Consider the following 20,268-nt stretch of genomic DNA (forward strand, 5'->3'; position numbering starts at 1 on the left):
CCCTCCCCCCTCCCCTTCCTTGTGGGTGTTCCCCTCCCAAACCTCCCCCCATTGCCACCCTCCCCGCATAGTCTAGTTCACTGGGGGTTCAGTCTTAGCAGGACCCAGGGCTTCCCCTTCCACTGGTGCTCTTACTAGGATATTCATTGCTACCTATGGGGACAGAGTCCAGGGTCAGTCCATGTATAGTCTTTAGGTAGTGGCTTAGTCCCTGGAAGCTCTGGTTGCTTGACATTGTTGTACTTTTGGTGTCTCGAGCACCTTCAAGCTCTTCCAGTTCTTTCTCTGATTCCTTCAACGGGGGACCTATTCTCAGTTCAGTGGTTTGCTGCTGGCATTCGCCTCTGTATTTGCTGTATTCTGGCTGTGTCTCTCAGGAGCGATCTACATCCGGCTCCTGTCGGTCTGCACTTCTTTGCTTCATCCATCTTGTCTAATTGGGTGGCTGTATATGTATGGGCCACCTGTGGGGCAGGCTCTGAATGGGTGTTCCTTCAGTCTCTGTTTTAATCTTTGCCTCTCCCTTCCCTGCCAAGGGTATTCTTTTTCCTCATTTAAAGAAGGAGTGAAGCATTCACATTTTGATCATCCGTCTTGAGTTTCCTTTGTTCTAGGGATCTAGGGTAATTCAAGCATTTGGGCTAATAGCCACTTATCAATGAGTGCATACCATGTATGTCTTTCTGTGAGTGGGTTAGCTCACTCAGGATGATATTTTCCAGTTCCAACCATTTGCCTACGAATTTCATAAACTCGTTGTTTTTGATAGCTGAGTAATATTCCATTGTGTAGATGTACCACATTTTCTGTATCCATTCCTCTGTTGAAGGGCATCTGGGTTCTTTCCAGTTTCTGGCTATTATAAATAAGGCTGCGATGAACATAGTGGAGCACGTGTCTCTTTTATATGTTGAGGCATCTTTTGGGTATATGCCCAAGAGAGGTATGGCTGGATCCTCAGGCAGTTCAATGTCCAATTTTCTGAGGAACCTCCAGACTGATTTCCAGAATGGTTTTACCAGTCTGCAATCCCACCAACAATGGAGGAGTGTTCCTCTTTCTCCACATCCTCGCCAGCATCTGCTGTCACCTGAGTTTTTGATCTTAGCCATTCTCACTGGTGTGAGGTGAAATCTCAGGGTTGTTTTGATTTGCATTTCCCTTATGACTAAAGATGTTGAACATTTCTTTAGGTGTTTCTCAGCCATTCGGCATTCCTCAGCTGTGAATTCTTTGTTCAGCTCTGAACCCCATTTTTAATAGGGTTATTTGTTTCCCTGCGGTCTAACTTCTTGAGTTCTTTGTATATTTTGGATATAAGGCCTCTATCTGTTATAGTTACAATTTGCCTTTTGATTTCATAGGGGAATAATTAAGGGACTTCCTGGAGGGTCGAAAACACTGTGGATAAACTGTGTAGAGACTGAAAGACTACAGGGGTTTTAGAAGCTAAGCTAATGTATTTTTATTATGATATGTTTAAGAACCTATGGGGAATTGGGAGTGGAATATGGTGATTTGAATGATAATGGCCCCCATAAACTCACATATATGAATGTTTGTTGCTGGTTAGTGGAAATATTCGGGAAGAATTATAAGATACGGATTTGTTGGAGGAGTGTATGGGATTGGGCTTTGAGGTTTCCAAATTTAACACCATCTATAGTTAACACTTACTTTCTCTGTCTCCGACTTGCACATAAGATGTAAGCTCTCAGCCAGTTCTCTAGAAACATGGTGTCCTACCTGCTGCCATGTACCCCAGCATAATATTCACAGACTCATGATCCTTGAAACTGTAAGCTGAAATAAACTCTTTCTTCTACAAGTTCCCTTGCTCATGGTGTCTCTTCACAGCATAGAAAAGAAACTAAGATTGGAAGGAACAGTTAAGTGAAAAATTTCTCAATAATATCCTGGAAAATAAAATTCAGGCATTTACCAAAAGTGTCAGGTACCGTGATCAAGCTGGCTTGACTGCAGAGGTGCAAGAATGTTTCAACAAATACAAATGAATAAACAATTCACCACAGAAAACCAAGAACAGGAAACACATGATCACTGCAGTAGAGGCAGACAATCTCTTTGGCAAAATTCCACAGTGATTAATGCAAAAGTCCTGGAGAATCTGGGATATGGAGAAGACATACCTTAACATTATGAAGGCAATATGCAAGGCCAACAGCATCCTAACTGGAGGAAATCATAATGGATTTCCACTAAAATCAGGAATAAGTCACAGATGTTCATTCTTTTCATCTAATTCAACTAGTATGTGAAGTCTTATCCAAACAATATGACAAGAGAGAGATGGAAAGGCATGTTAATATGAAAGAAAGCAGTCAGAGCATTTTCATTTGCAGGCGATATGATCCATATATAAAGACCACTATGAAACCACTGGCAAACTCCTATGGCTCATGGACACATTCACTAAAATCACAGTAAAATCAATAGAACTCCTGTATACCAACAATAAATATGACGAAAGAAGCCAAGAAAACAAACCCATTCAGAATAAAAATCTTGTAATATCTAAGGAAGTAAAGACTTGTTAAAATGAAATCATTAGGAAAAATAAAAAAACTGAAGAAACCAGAAAATGAAGAGACCTCTAATTTTCATGTATCAGTATGATTTATATTATTATATTGAATCCTACCAGAGTCATCTACAGGTTTAAATCCATCCCATTATAATCCCAATACAGAGCTTCATGGGAATGAAAAAAAAATCTCAGAACTCACATGAAAGCACAAATGAGCAGGGCAGTCAGACACTGCTAACTAATAAGACAGTAAACCACTGCGGGAGGCATCACCTTTAATGATTTCACCTTCATTTTGGGGAATAGTAAAAAAGAAAAACCAGCATGTTAATATCATGAGGACTGACCCAATGCCTAATGGAATAAAATTGAAGAGCCTGATATTGGCCTATGTTCTTATCAGCATTTGGGTTTTGAGAAAAAGGAAAACAAACAAAACAAAAAACTCACAACCACCCCTCCCACCACCACACACAAGTGCAGTTTTCAACCTGTGGATTGCAACCCCTTCAGGGAACAATCACATATGAGACATACTTTATACATGATATTTACATTACAATTCAAAACAGTAGCCACCTTACATTTATGACTTAACAATGAAATAATTTGGTAGTTGGGGTTGGTTACCACAATGTGAAGAACTGTATTCCTTGAGGTGTTCTTGGTCATAGTATTTTTCTGCAGTAACAGAAATGTGACTGATATATAAACTGGTACCGAAGTGAGTGGAGATGTTTTGTGAGGAATCTCTTGTTTTTTTGGAGGAGGGTGGGAGAGTTTGGATTGGGAAAACTGTTGAATTATTTAAGCAGATCTTAACAGTTCTTTTAGTTTGCCACATAGGAGGCATAAGTATTGTGAGTCTGTGCAAAATAGAGCCTCTCTGATGAAACTTCACAGGATGGCAGGAACTCTATTGGTGACTGGCTTAGAAGGAATTAATATAATTTTGGCAAACAATCTGTCTCTTTTCTGCCTGTTTACTAAGAAGTGACCTGAAGATAAATAAAAAGCTAATTGACTAATTGTTTTGAGCAAACTTCAAGGGGTAGATATTGGGTGACCTTCCTCAAATGGTAGGAATGTGTGTTTGTATTTTTCATTGTTAATGTAGCCAGGACTTCAGTTAATCCTGCCACATTCAGGGTCTGGAAGCATAGGAAACTGCAAGATCTCCCAGGATTTGGAAAATATCCCAATTGTTGTAAGGTCCCCAAAACATGTTGTCACCCCACACACATTGGGAAGCAACTTAAAGGAACATGACCCCCTCATTCTCCTTTCCTAACCTTAGCTTCTTTTCCTAAGTGCTGCTGAAGGGAAGATTTGGTGTCAAGAGGTCTGGACTCAAACCACAGGAACACTGAATTCATTTAAATAGGTGTAGTTTATTGAATGCACACACCAATACAGTTCAACCAGAGCAACAGCTCACAACTGTGTACTGGACATTGCTAGGCCCAGCTCATTGCAAAATCCACATGGGCTAAAGCACAAGTGCTGGAAATGCTGCTGTCTATGGGACCTGACTCGGGTCATTTTACACATAATTGTTCCTATTTTCCTTGAATCTAATGGGTCCTATGCGAAGCTCATAGTTGGGGAACTTGTTAAGATTAACAAACCTCGGAGACACCTCCGGAACCTGAAAGAAACAGACCGGATAAACAGTTCTCTGCACCCAAATCCCGTGGGAGGGAGAGCTAAACCTTCAGAGAGGCAGACAAGCCTGGGAAACCAGAAGAGACTGCTCCCTGCACACACATCTCGGACGCCAGAGGAAAAAGCCAAAGACCATCTGGAACCCTGGTGCACTGAAGCTCCCGGAAGGGGTGGCACAGGTCTTCCTGGTTGCTGCCGCTGCAGAGAGCCCGTGGGCAGCACCCCACGAGCGAACTTGAGCCTCGGGACCACAGGTAAGACCAAATTTTCTGCTGCAAGAAAGCTGCCTGGTGAACTCAAGACACAGGCCCACAGGAACAGCTGAAGACCTGTAGAGAGGAAAAACTACACGCCCGAAAGCAGAACACTCTGTCCCCATAACTGACTGAAAGAGAGGAAAACAGGTCTACAGCACTCCTGACACACAGGCTTATAGGACAGTCTAGCCACTGTCAGAAATAGCAGAACAAAGTAACACTAGAGATAATCTGATGGCGAGAGGCAAGCGCAGGAACCCAAGCAACAGAAACCAAGACTACATGGCACCATCGGAGCCCAATTCTCCCATCAAAACAAACATGGAATATCCAAACACACCAGAAAAGCAAGATCTATTTTCAAAATCATATTTGATCATGATGCTGGAGGACTTGAAGAAAGACATGAAGAACTCCCTTAGAGAACAAGTAGAAGCCTACAGAGAGGAATCGCAAAAATGCCTGAAAGAATCGCAAAAATGCCTGAAAGAATTCCAGGAAAACATAAGTAAACAAGTAGAAGCCCATAGAGAGGAGACACAAAAATCCCTGAAAGAATTCCAGGAAAACATAAATAAACAAGTAGAAGCCCATAGAGAGGAGACACAAAAATCCCTGAAAGAATTCCAGGAAAAGACAATTAAACAGTTGAAGGAATTAAAAATGGAAATAGAAGCAATCAAGAAAGAACACATGGAAACAACCCTGGATATAGAAAACCAAAAGAAGAGACAAGGAGCTGTAGATACAAGCTTCACCAACAGAATACAAGAGATGGAAGAGAGAATCTCAGGAGCAGAAGATTCCATAGAAATCATTGAGTCAACTGTCAAAGATAATGTAAAGCGGAAAAAGCTACTGGTCCAAAACATACAGGAAATCCAGGACCCAATGAGAAGATCAAACCTAAGGATAATAGGTATAGAAGAGAGTGAAGACTCCCAGCTCAAAGGACCAGTAAATATCTTCAACAAAATCATAGAAGAAAACTTCCCTAACCTAAAAAAAGAGATACCCATAGGCATACAAGAAGCCTACAGAACTCCAAATAGATTGGACCAGAAAAGAAACACCTCCCGTCACATAATTGTCAAAACACCAAACGCACAAAATAAAGAAAGAATATTAAAAACAGTAAGGGAAAAAGGTCAAGTAACATATAAAGGCAGACCTATCAGAATCACACCAGACTTCTCGCCAGAAACTATGAAGGCCAGAAGATCCTGGACTGATGTCATACAGACCCTAAGAGAACAAATAAAGAGAAATAAAGAAAGAAATTAAAAACTTTTTAGAATTTAATGAAAATGAAGATACAACATACCCAAACTTATGGGACACAATGAAAGCTGTGCTAAGAGGAAAACTCATAGCGCTGAGTGCCTGCAGAAAGAAACAGGAAAGAGCATATGTCAGCAGCTTGACAGCACACCTAAAAGCTCTAGAACAAAAAGAAGCAAATACACCCAGGAGGAGTAGAAGGCAGGAAATAATCAAACTCAGAGCTGAAATCAACCAAGTAGAAACAAAAAGGACCATAGAAAGAATCAACAGAACCAAAAGTTGGTTCTTTGAGAAAATCAACAAGATAGATAAACCCTTAGCCAGACTAACGAGAGGACACAGAGAGTGTGTCCAAATTAACAAAATCAGAAATGAAAACGGAGACATAACTACAGATTCAGAGGAAATTCAAAAAATCATCAGATCTTACTATAAAAACCTATAATCAACAAAATTTGAAAATCTTCAGGAAATGGACAATTTCCTAGACAGATACCAGGTATCGAAGTTAAATCAGGAACAGATAAACCAGTTAAACAACCCCATAACTCCTAAGGAAATAGAAGCAGTCATTAAAGGTCTCCCAACCAAAAAGAGCCCAGGTCCAGACGGGTTTAGTGCAGAATTCTATCAAACCTTCATAGAAGACCTCATACCAATATTATCCAAACTATTCCACAAAATTGAAACAGATGGAGCACTACCGAATTCCTTCTACGAAGCCACAATTACTCTTATACCTAAACTACACAAAGACACAACAAAGAAAGAGAACTTCAGACCAATTTCCCTTATGAATATCGACGCAAAAATACTCAATAAAATTCTGGCAAACCGAATTCAAGAGCACATCAAAACAATCATTCACCATGATCAAGTAGGCTTCATCCCAGGCATGCAGGGATGGTTTAATATACGGAAAACCATCAATGTGATCCATTATATAAACAAACTGAAAGAACAAAACCACATGATCATTTCATTAGATGCTGAGAAAGCATTTGACAAAATTCAACACCCCTTCATGATAAAAGTCCTGGAAAGAATAGGAATTCAAGGCCCATACCTAAACATAGTAAAAGCCATATACAGCAAACGAGTTGCTAACATTAAACTAAATGGAGAGAAACTTGAAGCAATCCCACTAAAATCAGGGACTAGACAAGGCTGCCCACTCTCTCCCTACTCATTCAATATAGTTCTTGAAGTTCTAGCCAGAGCAATCAGACAACAAAAGGAGATCAAGGGGATATAGATTGGAAAAGAAAAGGTCAAAATATCACTATTTGCAGATGACATGATAGTATATTTAAGTGATCCCAAAAGTTCCACCAGAGAACTACTAAAGCTGATAAACAACTTCAGCAAAGTGGCTGGGTATAAAATTAACTCAAAGAAATCAGTTGCCTTCCTCTATACAAAAGAGAAACAAGCCAAGAAAGAAATTAGGGAAACGACACCCTTCATAATAGACCCAAATAATATAAAGTACCTCGGTGTGACTTTAACCAAGCAAGTAAAAGATCTGTACAATAAGAACTTCAAGACACTGAGGAAAGAAATTGAAGAAGACCTCAGAAGATGGAAAGATCTCCCATGCTCATGGATTGGCAGGATTAATATAGTAAAAATGGCCATTTTACCAAAAGCAATCTACAGATTCAATGCAATCCCCATCAAAATACCAATCCAATTCTTCAAAGAGTTAGACAGAACAATTTGCAAATTCGTCTGGAATAACAAAAAACCCAGGATAGCTAAAGCTATCCTCAACAATAAAAGGACTTCAGGGGGAATCACTATCCCTGAACTCAAGCAGTATTACAGAGCAATAGTGATAAAAACTGCATGGTATTGGTACAGAGACAGACAGATAGACCAATGGAATAGAATTGAAGACCCAGAAATGAACCCACACACCTATGGTCACTTGATTTTTGACAAAGGAGCCAAAACCATCCAATGGAAAAAAGATAGCATTTTCAGCAAATGGTGCTGGTTCAACTGGAGGTCAACATGTAGAAGAATGCAGATCGATCCATGCTCATCACCCTGTACAAAGCTTAAGTCCAAGTGGATCAAGGACCTCCACATCAAACCAGACACACTCAAACTAATAGAAGAAAAACTAGGGAAGCATCTGGAACACATGGGCACTGGAAAAAATTTCCTGAACAAAACACCAATGGCTTATGCTCTAAGATCAAGAATCGACAAATGGGATCTCATAAAACTGCAAAGCTTCTGTAAGGCAAAGGACACTGTGGTTAGGACAAAACGGCAAGCAACAGATTGGGAAAAGATCTTTACCAATCCTACAAAATATACAAAGAACTCAAGAAGTTAGACCGCAGGGAAACAAATAACCCTATTAAAAAATGGGGTTCAGAGCTAAACAAAGAATTCACAGCTGAGGAATGCCAAATGGCTGAGAAACACCTAAAGAAATGTTCAACATCTTTAGTCATAAGGGAAATGCAAATCAAAACAACCCTGAGATTTCACCTCACACCAGTGAGAATGGCTAAGATCAAAAACTCAGGTGACAGCAGATGCTGGCGAGGATGTGGAGAAAGAGGAACACTCCTCCATTGTTTGTGGGATTGCAGACTGGTAAAACCATTCTGGAAATCAGTCTGGAGGTTCCTCAGAAAATTGGACATTGAACTGCCTGAGGATCCAGCTATACCTCTCTTGGGCATATACCCAAAAGATGCCTCAACATATAAAAGAGACACGTGCTCCACTATGTTCATCGCAGCCTTATTTATAATAGCCAGAAGCTGGAAAGAACCCAGATGCCCTTCAACAGAGGAATGGATACAGAAAATGTGGTACATCTACACAATGGAATATTACTCAGCTATCAAAAACAACGAGTTTATGAAATTCGTAGGCAAATGGTTGGAACTGGAAAATATCATCCTGAGTGAGCTAACCCAATCACAGAAAGACATACATGGTATGCACTCATTGATAAGTGGCTATTAGCCCAAATGCTTGAATTACCCTAGATGCATAGAACAAATGAAACTCAAGACGGATGATCAAAATGTGAATGCTTCACCCCTCTTTAAATGAGGAAAAAGAATACCCTTGGCAGGGAAGGGAGAGGCAAAGATTAAAACAGAGACTGAAGGAACACCCATTCAGAGCCTGCCCCACATGTGGCCCATACATATACAGCCACCCAATTAGACAAGATGGATGAAGCAAAGAAGTGCAGACCGACAGGAGCCGGATGTAGATCGCTCCTGAGAGACACAGCCAGAATACAGCAAATACAGAGGCGAATGCCAGCAGCAAACCACTGAACTGAGAATAGGTCCCCTGTTGAAGGAATCAGAGAAAGAACTGGAAGAGCTTGAAGGGGCTCGAGACCCCAAAAGTACAACAATGCCAAGCAACCAGAGCTTCCAGGGACTAAGCCACTATCTAAAGACTATACATGGACTGACCCTGGACTCTGACCCCATAGGTAGCAATGAATATCCTAGTAAGAGCACCAATGGAAGGGGAAGCCCTGGGTCCTGCTAAGACTGAACCCCCAGTGAACTAGTCTATGGGGGGAGGGCGGCAATGGGGGGAGGGTTGGGAGGGGAACACCCATAAGGAAGGGGAGGGGGGAGGGGGATGTTTGCCCGGAAACCGGGAAAGGGAATAACACTCGAAATGTATATAAGAAATACTCAAGTTAATAAAAAAAAAAAAAGAAAATGCAAAAAAAAAAAAAAAAAAGATTAACAAACCTCATAACATACCGAACATAACAGGGTATGTGACCAGCACCACACAGTTCAATGTCAGGTTTTTTTTTTTTTTCTTTTGTTAGTTTGTTTGTTGGCATCCATGATGTGGAGGCGTATTACAGAACAATAGGAAAGAGCTGGCTGCTGTGTAACAAATTTGCTGCTATTAAGGTAGGTATGGGGGCAAGACTTCAGCAGTAGCCCTTAAGATGGGAAGGAGATGATGTGTTTGATACCTGAAAGGAGCTGCCTCAGCTGTGTTTCTCTGCCTGCTCAGTGCCCATTCACCATCACTCTGTCCCTGAAGAGGAACTCAAGGTCTGCCCCCTGCTGCCTGTGAGCCAGGACAAGGCACAGAAAGGCAAGGCCACAGCACTGGTTTCCAATTCCTCAGTAATGCTGGATTTCCAATAATGTACTTGTATACACAAACACAGTATGGTAAGTTACAATAGATACTAATCATTTCTCACATACGGCAGCAGCTGATTGACTACAACTAATTCTATTTAAAAAAAAAAAGAAACCTGGCTCTTGTGGAAATATACAAAGTAATATCTACGATGGTGGGCAATGAATTCTGCCATGGACTGAACTCAGAAAGGTGGGGTTGTGAGAAAGATGCATGGTCAAATAGCCCACCAGGTTCACATTGTGTCAACTTGATTTAATCTAAGGACAAAGAAGTGGAGTGTCTCTGATGGCTTCCTTCTAACCCCTTGAAAGGATCCCTGTGTATTGGCCTCAGTACATCACACTTCTTGATGGGGCAACAACACTCAAGGAAGCTTGAGATTGTCATAGGCACAGTGTTATGCTACATATACAGAGTAGATAATACTACGATGTTCAGATGATGATATCCATTTGTATGCACTCTTAAGGTGAACCTAAGGAAAGAGAGTTCAAGGTCCTTAGAATAGAAAAATCAGTCCCAGTTTTTTTTCTACCATTCCAAACTGAACGACTGGTAGGGAGAGAATGGTAGATAATCGAGAATTGGTGGATGATGCTTTGAATGAAGGGTGGGTTTCTGTGCTGGTTTTAGACAGGGTCTCAAGTATCCCATGTTGCCCTCTCTCTGGCTGGCCAGGTTCACTTTGAGCTCAGATAAACCTGCTTCCACTTTCCAATAGATAGTCTTACAAGAGTGGCCTCCAAGGACTGTGAGGACAGCATTAGCCTTTGACAGTTGAGGTGTGTAACCCACAACTATAGTTTTAGCCATGATTTCCCATGTCTACCAGCTATTTCAGATTGTTGCTGTTCTATGCCTGACAATCAAGGACACAGAAAAATAACCTGATAGAGAGCAAGGACATGGTAATCACATCCTTACCTCTTCTGTACGTTCTGGATGAGGTTTGTTAAAATTCCAATATTGCAAAAAGCTTTATATAGGGCCCATCACATCAAGGGTCACTGTGCACTGTTCTATCTAAAATGTCTAATCAGAACTGACCACCAGATAACACTTCCTGCAGTCCTCACATGAGAAGCTTGAGATTTTGTTTTGACTCTTTCTTTTCTCTGTCTTTCTTATTTTTTGCTATATAAATTGAGAGAAAGATAGTTAGGGCCATGAATTTGCCCCCAAAATTTGAACTATGGATGTGATCAATCAGTGTTAGTGTGTGCATTCTATAAAGTATTCATTTTTCACTATGATAGATGCTTTTGTGTTTGGTGTGGTGGCCATTTCCCAGAGTTCAGGTGCTGGGCCCTTGCTCTATCCACTTAATGATGTTTATAGCCTCATTTTAGACGTTTATCTGCACCCCCTATATCTCTTGACTATTTTATTTTTCTGGTAGAAGCTCACAGGCTATCTTACTCAGGCCTGTGAGCAGTGCTCCTTTGGCAACATTGGTGCAGAGAGGAGAACCCCACAAGCAGCATGAGGTTCCCTTCATTGGAGGCTCCAATATTGCACTTTTCTCTGCCAACTGGTCTCCACACTTTTCCTAGCACCTTAAAGACGACAACTCTTTCTCCTAAGGAATATTCTGGCAATTGTCCATTGCTAAGCACATGACTTCATGAGTGTTCCCCTAACACACACCCATGTTGTAACCTACCATGCAGACTATTTCCTGATGTGATTTAAAGCACCTGTACAGAATGAGACAGGAGAACTTTTGAGTGCATATTCAAGCTGGTGTGAAATCTCAGGAAGTTTTAATGGCTAACATTGGTGAATGAGGACAATTTGAGTTAGGATGAGACATTTTTGGGGCAAGATATGGAAGGAAACATTCATTTAGATGCATAGGAATTACTAAGGTTTTTTATAATCAAGCCTTGAGGAAAATTTGGCTTTGGAAGCAGGAGATGCTCAGTGACTCTGTCCCATGAAAGTCTCCTGGAAAGGGCACCTCTGCCTATGCTCAGTACAGGGAGATCATTAGCAGGGAGGCAAAGTCTGCTCCCCATGACATCTGCTGTCCCTTCTTGGACATTCTATTGTCTCCTAGAGAGTTCTGGCATCCTCTGTGATGTCACCAGTGTTGTAGTGACAACCAGTACCCTAGTTTCTCTCAGTCTGAGTCTGGCAGTTACAAGCTAAGACATGTTTTCCCGTCTTCGCAAGCGTTTTGGGAGGGGGAACGTCGATTGTGGAGAGACTAAAGTGAAGGAATCTAGCCTTTCGTCTCAAAGTAACGATGGACAAAGACAGCGCTTCTGGGGAATGTGGAGTAAGTTCTGGGCAGTGTATTTTGAGCTTCCTGTCAGGGTGGCTGCAGGGTTAAGCTGACCTTTCTAGCAATGGGCCACAACAACTGGAACATCTGAAAAGGAATTGAATTTCCATGAATATCACAATTCCTGAAAGTCAAGGATTTCAGAACTTTAGTTTCCCCATCCCCACAGGGAGAATATGGTAAGGCCAATGCTATTATCCTGTGAATTTCTGGCCTTTCCTTTTACAGTGCATTTGTTATGTTACATTGTTATAATAACACCATGAGGAGTCACGGAGGGTCCACCTTTTCTGAGTTTAGACAGGGCAGCAATGTACTTCACTATCATTGCTTCTTTAAACACAGTGGATATCTGACAGAGTAACAGGGAGATAATTGTGCTCCAGGCCATAACCTTATGTTCTTAGACCTCCTCTGATTTCTTCTAACTGGCAGGGTCATCGTTAGCTTTATATATTAGAGGTTGTGTGTTACACACATTTTTCTAAAATACCAAAACTGTTTGGAACATGTGGACCAAGATTCAGCCTGTAACCTATTGGAACTTCTGGGACATTTGTTATTTCATATGGGGGAATTGATAAATCTGTTGAACATGTCCTTCCTGGAAATGTGTTTTAAATCCAAAGTTGTTGGCCTAGAGTATCAGGGTAGGACATCTGAGTGTCTTTATCATCTGAGTTCTGAAACCACAGCGGTGAGGGTCCTGAAATAAAGCTGTACCCTGTTCAGCTGATAATAATCCTGGAGAAGCCATCTCCATGGTACATGTAAGCACGTGATATCCAGCATAGGGAACACCTGGCTGCTTACATCTCTTGGTCTCTATAGAGTAGTGAGGGAACTGAGATCCACTGAGGAGGCCTCTTAAGCATAGGCCAATCACCTAGCAATGACACTGGTTTCTAGGCTTGTTCTCCTGTTTAGGCCTAAGTGTGGTCTATGTACACTCTATGCATTCTCCCCATGCATGTTCACTTGTGTTCTTCTACCTACAGATGCTGGGAGAGAAACATCACCCCCTGAAACTGCCCTAAGTGAGAAGCAGGCCAAGAAGGAAAAGGAGAGGCTGATTAAAGAGCTGCAGCTCATTACTGAGGAGAGAAATGACTTGAGAGATCGCCTGAGGTTTCTGACAGAGAGATCTATGAAAAACAGGTATGAATTGCTCCAAACGTTCTTGTTTCATTCCTGGGTCTGCAAGGTCACCTTCATCTCATCCTATTAAGGTTTTGGGTTCTAGAAAGCTGTGCCTCCCTAACCACCATGTGCTAAACCTCACCTCCCATATAGAGGAGATTCAGAACCTGACCCTTCCTGAGGAGCGAGATGGACAATGGACTCATCTGCCTCCATTTATTGAAAAGCAGGATTTTCAGGGATAATGTGAGGGAGAGTGAGTTCCCAGTGTGCATTTGCAAAGCCCTTGACAGCTGGTGGCTTTGCAAGATTGTAATTGCAGTGAGTTTATGGTGAGTCTCTGTGCGTGCTAGGCAGGTGACTCAGTGCTGGAAGATCCAGGCAGCAGCCTGAGGGTCCTGGTCCCAAACTGTTCATCTCAATGCTTGACTAGAAGGTCTCAGGCTCAGGCCTGTTTGTTATTGTCTGTGTGTCTTGCCCTCTGAGACAGCAATGGTGCATGCATTTCTCCTGGTTCTCACAGTGCTCTCTGTTTCCATATTTGTCTTTCTCTTTCTCTGACTCTGTTTGCTTTTCTCTTTTATTTGTGGGTGTGTCTCAGTCTGTGAGTCTGTGTGTGCATACATCCAAATGCATATGCACAACTTTTATATGTTTATATTTCCTTCCACACTTGGAATCTAGGGGTCTATGTCTTAGCCTGAATATTTACCTGTAACACTTTCATGGTAATGTGAATGCTTTGTTCTGGGAGCCCCACTGTCAACAGCACAGTTCTTTGCCTATGTGGCCACGTTTGTCTGTACATTTGTATTCCTTGTGCAGATTATAATTTTGGGTTGATATATGGTCTGTTATCAGGACAGGAAAAAAAGAAATCACCGGTTTCTGGGTGTGTTGGGGTTGGGGGAGCATGGAGAGGTGTGGCCTAGGCTCTTGATAGCTCAACTGGCTTGACTGCAGATTTCCTCTTGATTGAACAAAGGGAGCCAGGGAACCCTCCATTTGGATGCTGAGATTCTGGTGTCCTGGACGCAGAAAAACACGTTTCTGAAGCTGAAGAAGATCCAATATGTAGAATTCAGAAGGTGTCCTTCCAGAACTGGGGTAGTACAGGACCTAGCCTGAGTTCATATATTCCTAAATGTTGATGTTCATTGTATTCTATCATTGGGTCCAGGCCACACTTCAGGCCAAATCCATATTATGAAGACCTGGAGAGAATGGAGGAGGCGGTCATGTCAATTCTGCACAACTTAGAGATGGAGAACACTGAGATCCATGAGAACAACCATAAGCTGAAGAAGGAGATTACCTTCTCTAGGTCAGTCCTGGTGAGAAAGGCTATCACTTGTGGAATGGCCATTTCTGACTTACTTTGTTCTGGATTGGACGGTCTTCAGCTATGATTCTATCTCTTGTGGTGTTTACACATCAGTGTGCCAGGGTCATTAGTACTCAGTTTTCAGTTCCATAAAAGACTGTTACTCATCCCAGGATTGTCTAGGCATCTTCAGAAGGCTCCAGATAGAACAGCACTGATTGAAGTCAGCAGAAGTTTATTAGGGTGACCTGGGCCTTTGGGGTCATACCAGGTTTTACCAAACTCAGTGCGTGGACCACATGGTTAGCATGACCTTCCCTTGGTTCTACTGACCTCTTTTGAGGGTTTTTGCCCACTACTAATTGATGTTGCCCCCATGCATTGGGCTTTCATGGATAGTTGTAGATCCATGTTCTTTTTGAGAGATGTGGACACTAATTGGTGCTCCGGCCAAGCAAAGAATTTATTCTTCCCGGAATTAACTCTTTGTGGTTTGTGCAGCAGCATTATATGTATTGAGATGTATTCTATTAAGTCTTCATGGGTATCTGGGACCTGGTAGTGTTAGTGGCACTCGGGAGTAGGAATGGGAGAAAGGGGCAGCATGATCTTACTATGCAGACTGTATTTCCAGAAACCTGCTCAGCCAGCTCCTGATGGAGAACACATGTAGGAAGAAGTTGGTCCCACTGAAGCAGGAGAGCAAGGAGGTACATCTTGATTGTGCACTGAACCAGAAATATTTGGTTGACTTCAACAAGAAAGATAAAGACCAGCAACGTCCAGACCCACCATCATCAGGTACGGACGAGCAGCTGTTAGCTTAACAATATCTGATAAAATTTGCCAATTTGATACATCTTTGCTTTCTCCTACCACCTTTCTAATTTACACTCCCAACCAGCAATCACCTCATGCAATGGAATTGTTCATTGCTCTGCCTATGCACAAGTATTCTCGGAAGTTAACCAGTTTCAGAAACTGAATAATTTTGCAAGTATATTTTGCTGCTCTTTTTGAAGCTGCATTATAGAAATGGTGACAGATCAATAACATATCACATTATTGCATATCCATCCACGTGATAGATTGGATGCTATGTAGAGTTTTGAACAAGTTCTTGGTTCTTTGACAAATGACACTCTGTGGTCATGCGACTTCTTGTGTAGGAAGCACCTTTCCGGGATAAGAACCAAGTGCAAATGTCAAATTAGTACTTGTCATTGGCTTTAACCTTGGTGACATATGGACATCTCCTTTCTTCCTGCAACCCAATGAGGTTCCTTCCATTGCCCTGTTTTTGGTTTGCACTGGTATAAGTCTGGGTCCCATATTGGCAGCCCACATTACTGTGAGGCTCTCTGGAGGTTTTGCCCTGCCCACAGATTTAGCAACAATGATATCAGTTAAAAGGTCCATGTTGACTGTCCAATAGAACTGAGGTGGTAGAAGGCAGCATTCTGACAGCTGGCTTGCATTTCCCCACCAAATCAGTGTCTGAAAAGTGCCTTCCTCTCCCAGGTCTCAGAAAGTGCAAGAGAGCTGGAATTGGACACACACCAGTAAGAGAGCATGCTGAGGAATAAGTTGCTTTCTCAGGAGTCCCTGATGACAAACATCCTGAACGGTAACAACATTTTTTGGATGAGTATTCTTCCTCAGAGTTAATTTGTCATTTCTTATAGACCCTAAATTTATGTAACACTAAGCCAGTCTGACTGATTGAGGTCTTACTCAATTTCTTCTTCAGAAAACACCACTTGAGAGACAACTTGGGGGACCGCCTTTCATTATGTGTGCTAGAGGAGAAACAGCAATACATCTGTGCTTCTAAATGTTTGTTAAGAATATGCTGTTTAGAAATATTTTTGTTATGATTTTAATTGAAGTTTTCTTTTTGTTGTTTCATATTTATATGTTCTTGTTACTATTTTTCACTTTCAAATATTTTTACATATTTTTATTTATTCATTTTAATCCTGTTTTGTTGTAAAAATGTATTTGTTATGAATAAAAATTGAATTCTATCTCTTGACTCTTAAGACCATCATTCTTACTCAAGGGTTCTGTCCCCTCCTGTGGGCTTAGAACTGACAGCTATAGATGGATCTCTGCATGTTCCATGGAGCCTGAGCTAATAAGTGAATTCAAAGTCACCAATGGGTACCCAGTGTGACAGTGTCTTTTGTGAGGATAATGTGGCTGTTTCTCTGACACACACTTTATGATGTAATCACTGACATGCTTTACCCAATTGTTAGGGTCCATGTGGTTCTTCTGAGAGAGCAGCAGATGCTCTAACCTGTGAGTCTTCACCACAGCTCCTGCAGGTGGCTTTTGTTATTCCACATGAGGTGCTGTATTAGGTGGACAGGATCACCTCCAATTAAATAGAGAGATCTCAGGAGATGTGTACTCACAGGTAACTTACTGAGCCGTGCACGCTCAATGTGTTAGGTTGCCAGGCATCCCTACAGGGCTCTGGTGTTCCCACTGCTCATTGTGGGTCAGGATCATCCTCCAGCATCACTTAGTGTCCATATTAGAGCAGATCTTTCACCTATTATCAATGATGACCATATGAATTATGCACCTTTGATAAAATACAGAATAGAAACTAGCTTCCTGTAGGCCAGATTGGCATAATGGGTTTTTTGATTGTTAGCAAGAAAATTATTTTAACCTGAGAAGTTTAGGGAAGAAGCTCAAGAGCATCCATAGTGAATGTAGCCTGCAACTGTGAACACAGGTTTCTTTTGGAGAGCAGGCCTGTGCAAGCCCAGAACCTAGGTGGGACAGTTCAAGCTACAGTTTTTCCATGGCTAATCTGTGATCGTATTGAGAATGTATTTTTTCCAGGTGACTGATTTCCAATTTATGGAATTGAACTAACTTACTGAGAGTGGAGGTGACTCAGAGAGTTAAAGTACAGAAGGACCAATCCAGAATGTCCACAAAAGCTTGCTGTCACCCCAGGGCTTTTAAAAGCTCAGCAGCTAGAGAAGCAATGTAGTATTTGGTTATTCTCATGCTTAGGTCTAGTCATTCATTATAAGCTGACCATGACACAAAAAGTGTCATCTGTGTCAAAATAGAAGCTAGCTGTAACTAGATTCACACCACACTATCACATTACTACCGTATTTGAGGTTCTCAGTTACTATCTAAGACCCTGGAAGAGGCCTGGGTCTTGCTACACAAACTCATAATTTATGTCTTCATGACACTGTGTGCTTTGTTCTGTTAATGCTACCATTGTCATACAACACCTTGGATACTTTGTGCTGACATCTGTGACATGAGACAATAGTTCATGCCATGCCTAACCTGCATAAACTGTCCTTAGAGTACAGTGTGGTATGAGGGGCCTTCTTTTCCTATGAGATAGCAAAACAGTTCCAGTCTTCAGTCAAGTCTGTCAGCCATTGTCCAGTGCCTGTCTTGAGATGTCCACCTTTTCAGCTGAGAGTCTTCATCCAGGCTGCTCTGTAATTTTGTAGAAGATTAATAGGGTTCCTGTCCTAGGATTTAATTCAGTGTGACTGTACTTGCCGAACATGCTCAAAGCCCTATGTTCCACCCTAGCCCTCTGTGCTTTAGAGAAAAAAAAAATAAAGAACCACATTGCACGTGAAGTTTCTCCTCCAACAAAATGGGAGCCTGCATAGGGCCTTTCAGTAACTCTAAGCCCCAGCTTCCCCACAACTCCGTCCATCAATTCCATTATTGGTGTGTTTTCATTACTGCTCACTTTCTTCTTTGTGTGCAAAGAATGTGCACCATGTCTGTACAGTGTGTGTGTGTGTGTGTGTGTGTGTGTGTGTGTGTGTGTAGTCCCTAGTGAAAACTGTCGAGGTGCATGCAGACTCATGTTGCTACTGTCCCATGGCACTGAAAGAGCATACCCCTAAACGGGGAGCCGCGTCTCTCGCTCTGATCGCGGGGTGGGGTGCCCCCAGAAATCACGAGTAGCCATTCTTGATGTAACAGCAAGAGGTAGCTTTTATTAACGAGATCCCGGGTCTTAGTGGGATCCTGGGTCGACATGTATCTCACACAGGAGACAGAGGAATCGACCCCGAGCTTCCAAACTCGGGGGTTTTATAGGGGAGATAAGGGGCATTTGCACAGTTACACATGATTGGTCAATTCAAAAGGTGCACGGTTACTTTCGGCGCGAAATGACATCAGCAAGGAGTATATGTTATCTAGCAGCTCGGCAGGCAGGTAGGGTGGCTCATCTCACTCAGGGGGGTGAAGGAAGGGGAGGGTGTCCTTGGGGAAGGAAGGATGGTCAGTGTCCTTGGGGCTGATAACTGGTTTGGCAAGTCCTATCTCTGGCTGTCCCTCAGGCACGTCCGGCCCTGCACATCGGACTCTGACAATGAGCAACCTTTATGAAACTCTAGTTCTGCACATTCGGGCTCTGACAATGAGTAACCTTTATGAAACTCTAGTTCTACAGCACCTTGCAGGGAGCACTGAAATGGTGGGCTACTTTAATCCAGCCTTAACCGGGCTGTGCATGGTTTGCAGTGAGATTGTGATGTCATCACCACTACAGAGAGCAGCATAAGCTTCATTTATTCCATGCTGCTGTTACCACGCCTCATCTTATACAGTGTCACGTCGGATTTGATGGCAGGAAATTAATTCAAGGCTCAAATCAAATCAATCAATTACAAACAAAGAGAAAAATACAAAGAGTCAAGGGAACCAAGGGCTGTGTGTTGGTTTTTTTTTTGTTTGTTTGTTTGCTTGCTTGTTTTGTTTTTGTTTCTTTTTTTCTTTTTTTTTTTTTTTTGAGGAGATCCACCAGACAGATAACTCCTTCTCAAACAAACTGCACACCAGAGAGACAATACCTAAATTGACCAAACTAGAAATGAAAGGGGGGATATAACAATAGACAATGAACAAATTCAACAATCCTCCCTGGTTTTAACGGCCTGGGGAAGTTGGGAAGCCAATATTCCCTGTCCTGTGTGACTTTCCCTGCAGAGTGAGCTGTCCTGCAGGAGATGCTTTCACATGCTTCTTTAAAAGCACCTGTTCCTCAGATCTAGATCAGCTGTGAAAACAGGCTTCTCCATGTCAGGGTGAGAGCTCCCCCTCCCAGTTCAGAGCTGCAACACCAGAGGATCCTCCAGCCCCAGTGCTGGGTGGGTCCCATGGAGGAGTTACAGCAAAGTGCCCCTTCTGAGAAGTCACTTAGAACAGAAGGTTCAGAAGTGACAGTCAACCCCCAAGTGCTTCTTCCAGGAGAAAGCAACCTGCTCTCCTTTTGAAACAGTGTAGGCTCCCACATGACCCAGTTCTGTGAATTGGCAAGATTTTCTGGAGCTTAGTTCCCCAGAAACACTGGGGCTACATTCTTGATCCATGCTCATTCCCACAACAAAAGGTCCTCCTCCCCCCCCCACCCCCCAGGCCTTGAGTTGATCCCAGGTTCTGGACTTCCTTCCCTCAGGAGGCTTCTCTACTTTGGCTGCTACAGAAACCTGTTATGAGGACAGGAACAGAGAGTTAAGAGGTCAAAGTCATCTTTCCTCTGATGTTCTTTCTCAGAGGTCAGTGGGACACTTAAAGAGTTTTGTGT

At 42.2% G+C, this 20,268-nt stretch overlaps 1 protein-coding gene across 6 annotated transcripts in view; it reads left to right on the plus strand.

The window, feature by feature from the left end:
* Positions 1-16,696, plus strand: part of LOC134483307 (disks large homolog 5-like) — a 35,443-nt gene extending 18,747 nt beyond the window's left edge. For 2 of the 6 annotated variants that reach the window (XM_087596626.1, XM_087596629.1), the window contains exons 2-6: positions 13,204-13,363; positions 14,526-14,669; positions 15,304-15,470; positions 16,191-16,296; positions 16,420-16,696. In XM_087596626.1, the coding sequence (XP_087452752.1) occupies positions 13,353-13,363; positions 14,526-14,669; positions 15,304-15,470; positions 16,191-16,255 (387 nt within the window). In that variant the 5' untranslated portion in view covers positions 13,204-13,352 and the 3' untranslated portion in view covers positions 16,256-16,296; positions 16,420-16,696. Of the gene's footprint in view, positions 1-9,586; positions 9,675-11,989; positions 12,200-13,203; positions 13,364-14,525; positions 14,670-15,303; positions 15,471-16,190 lie in introns of those variants that run through there. The other 4 variants (XM_087596625.1, XM_087596624.1, XM_087596628.1 and 1 more) reach the window with 4 other exon arrangements.
* The last annotated feature ends 3,572 nt before the right edge of the window (positions 16,697-20,268 follow it).

This window comes from Rattus norvegicus, chromosome 19, assembly GCF_021556685.1.
Source record: "Rattus norvegicus strain SHRSP/BbbUtx chromosome 19, alternate assembly SHRSP_T2T, whole genome shotgun sequence".
Taxonomy (NCBI): domain Eukaryota; kingdom Metazoa; phylum Chordata; class Mammalia; order Rodentia; family Muridae; genus Rattus; species Rattus norvegicus.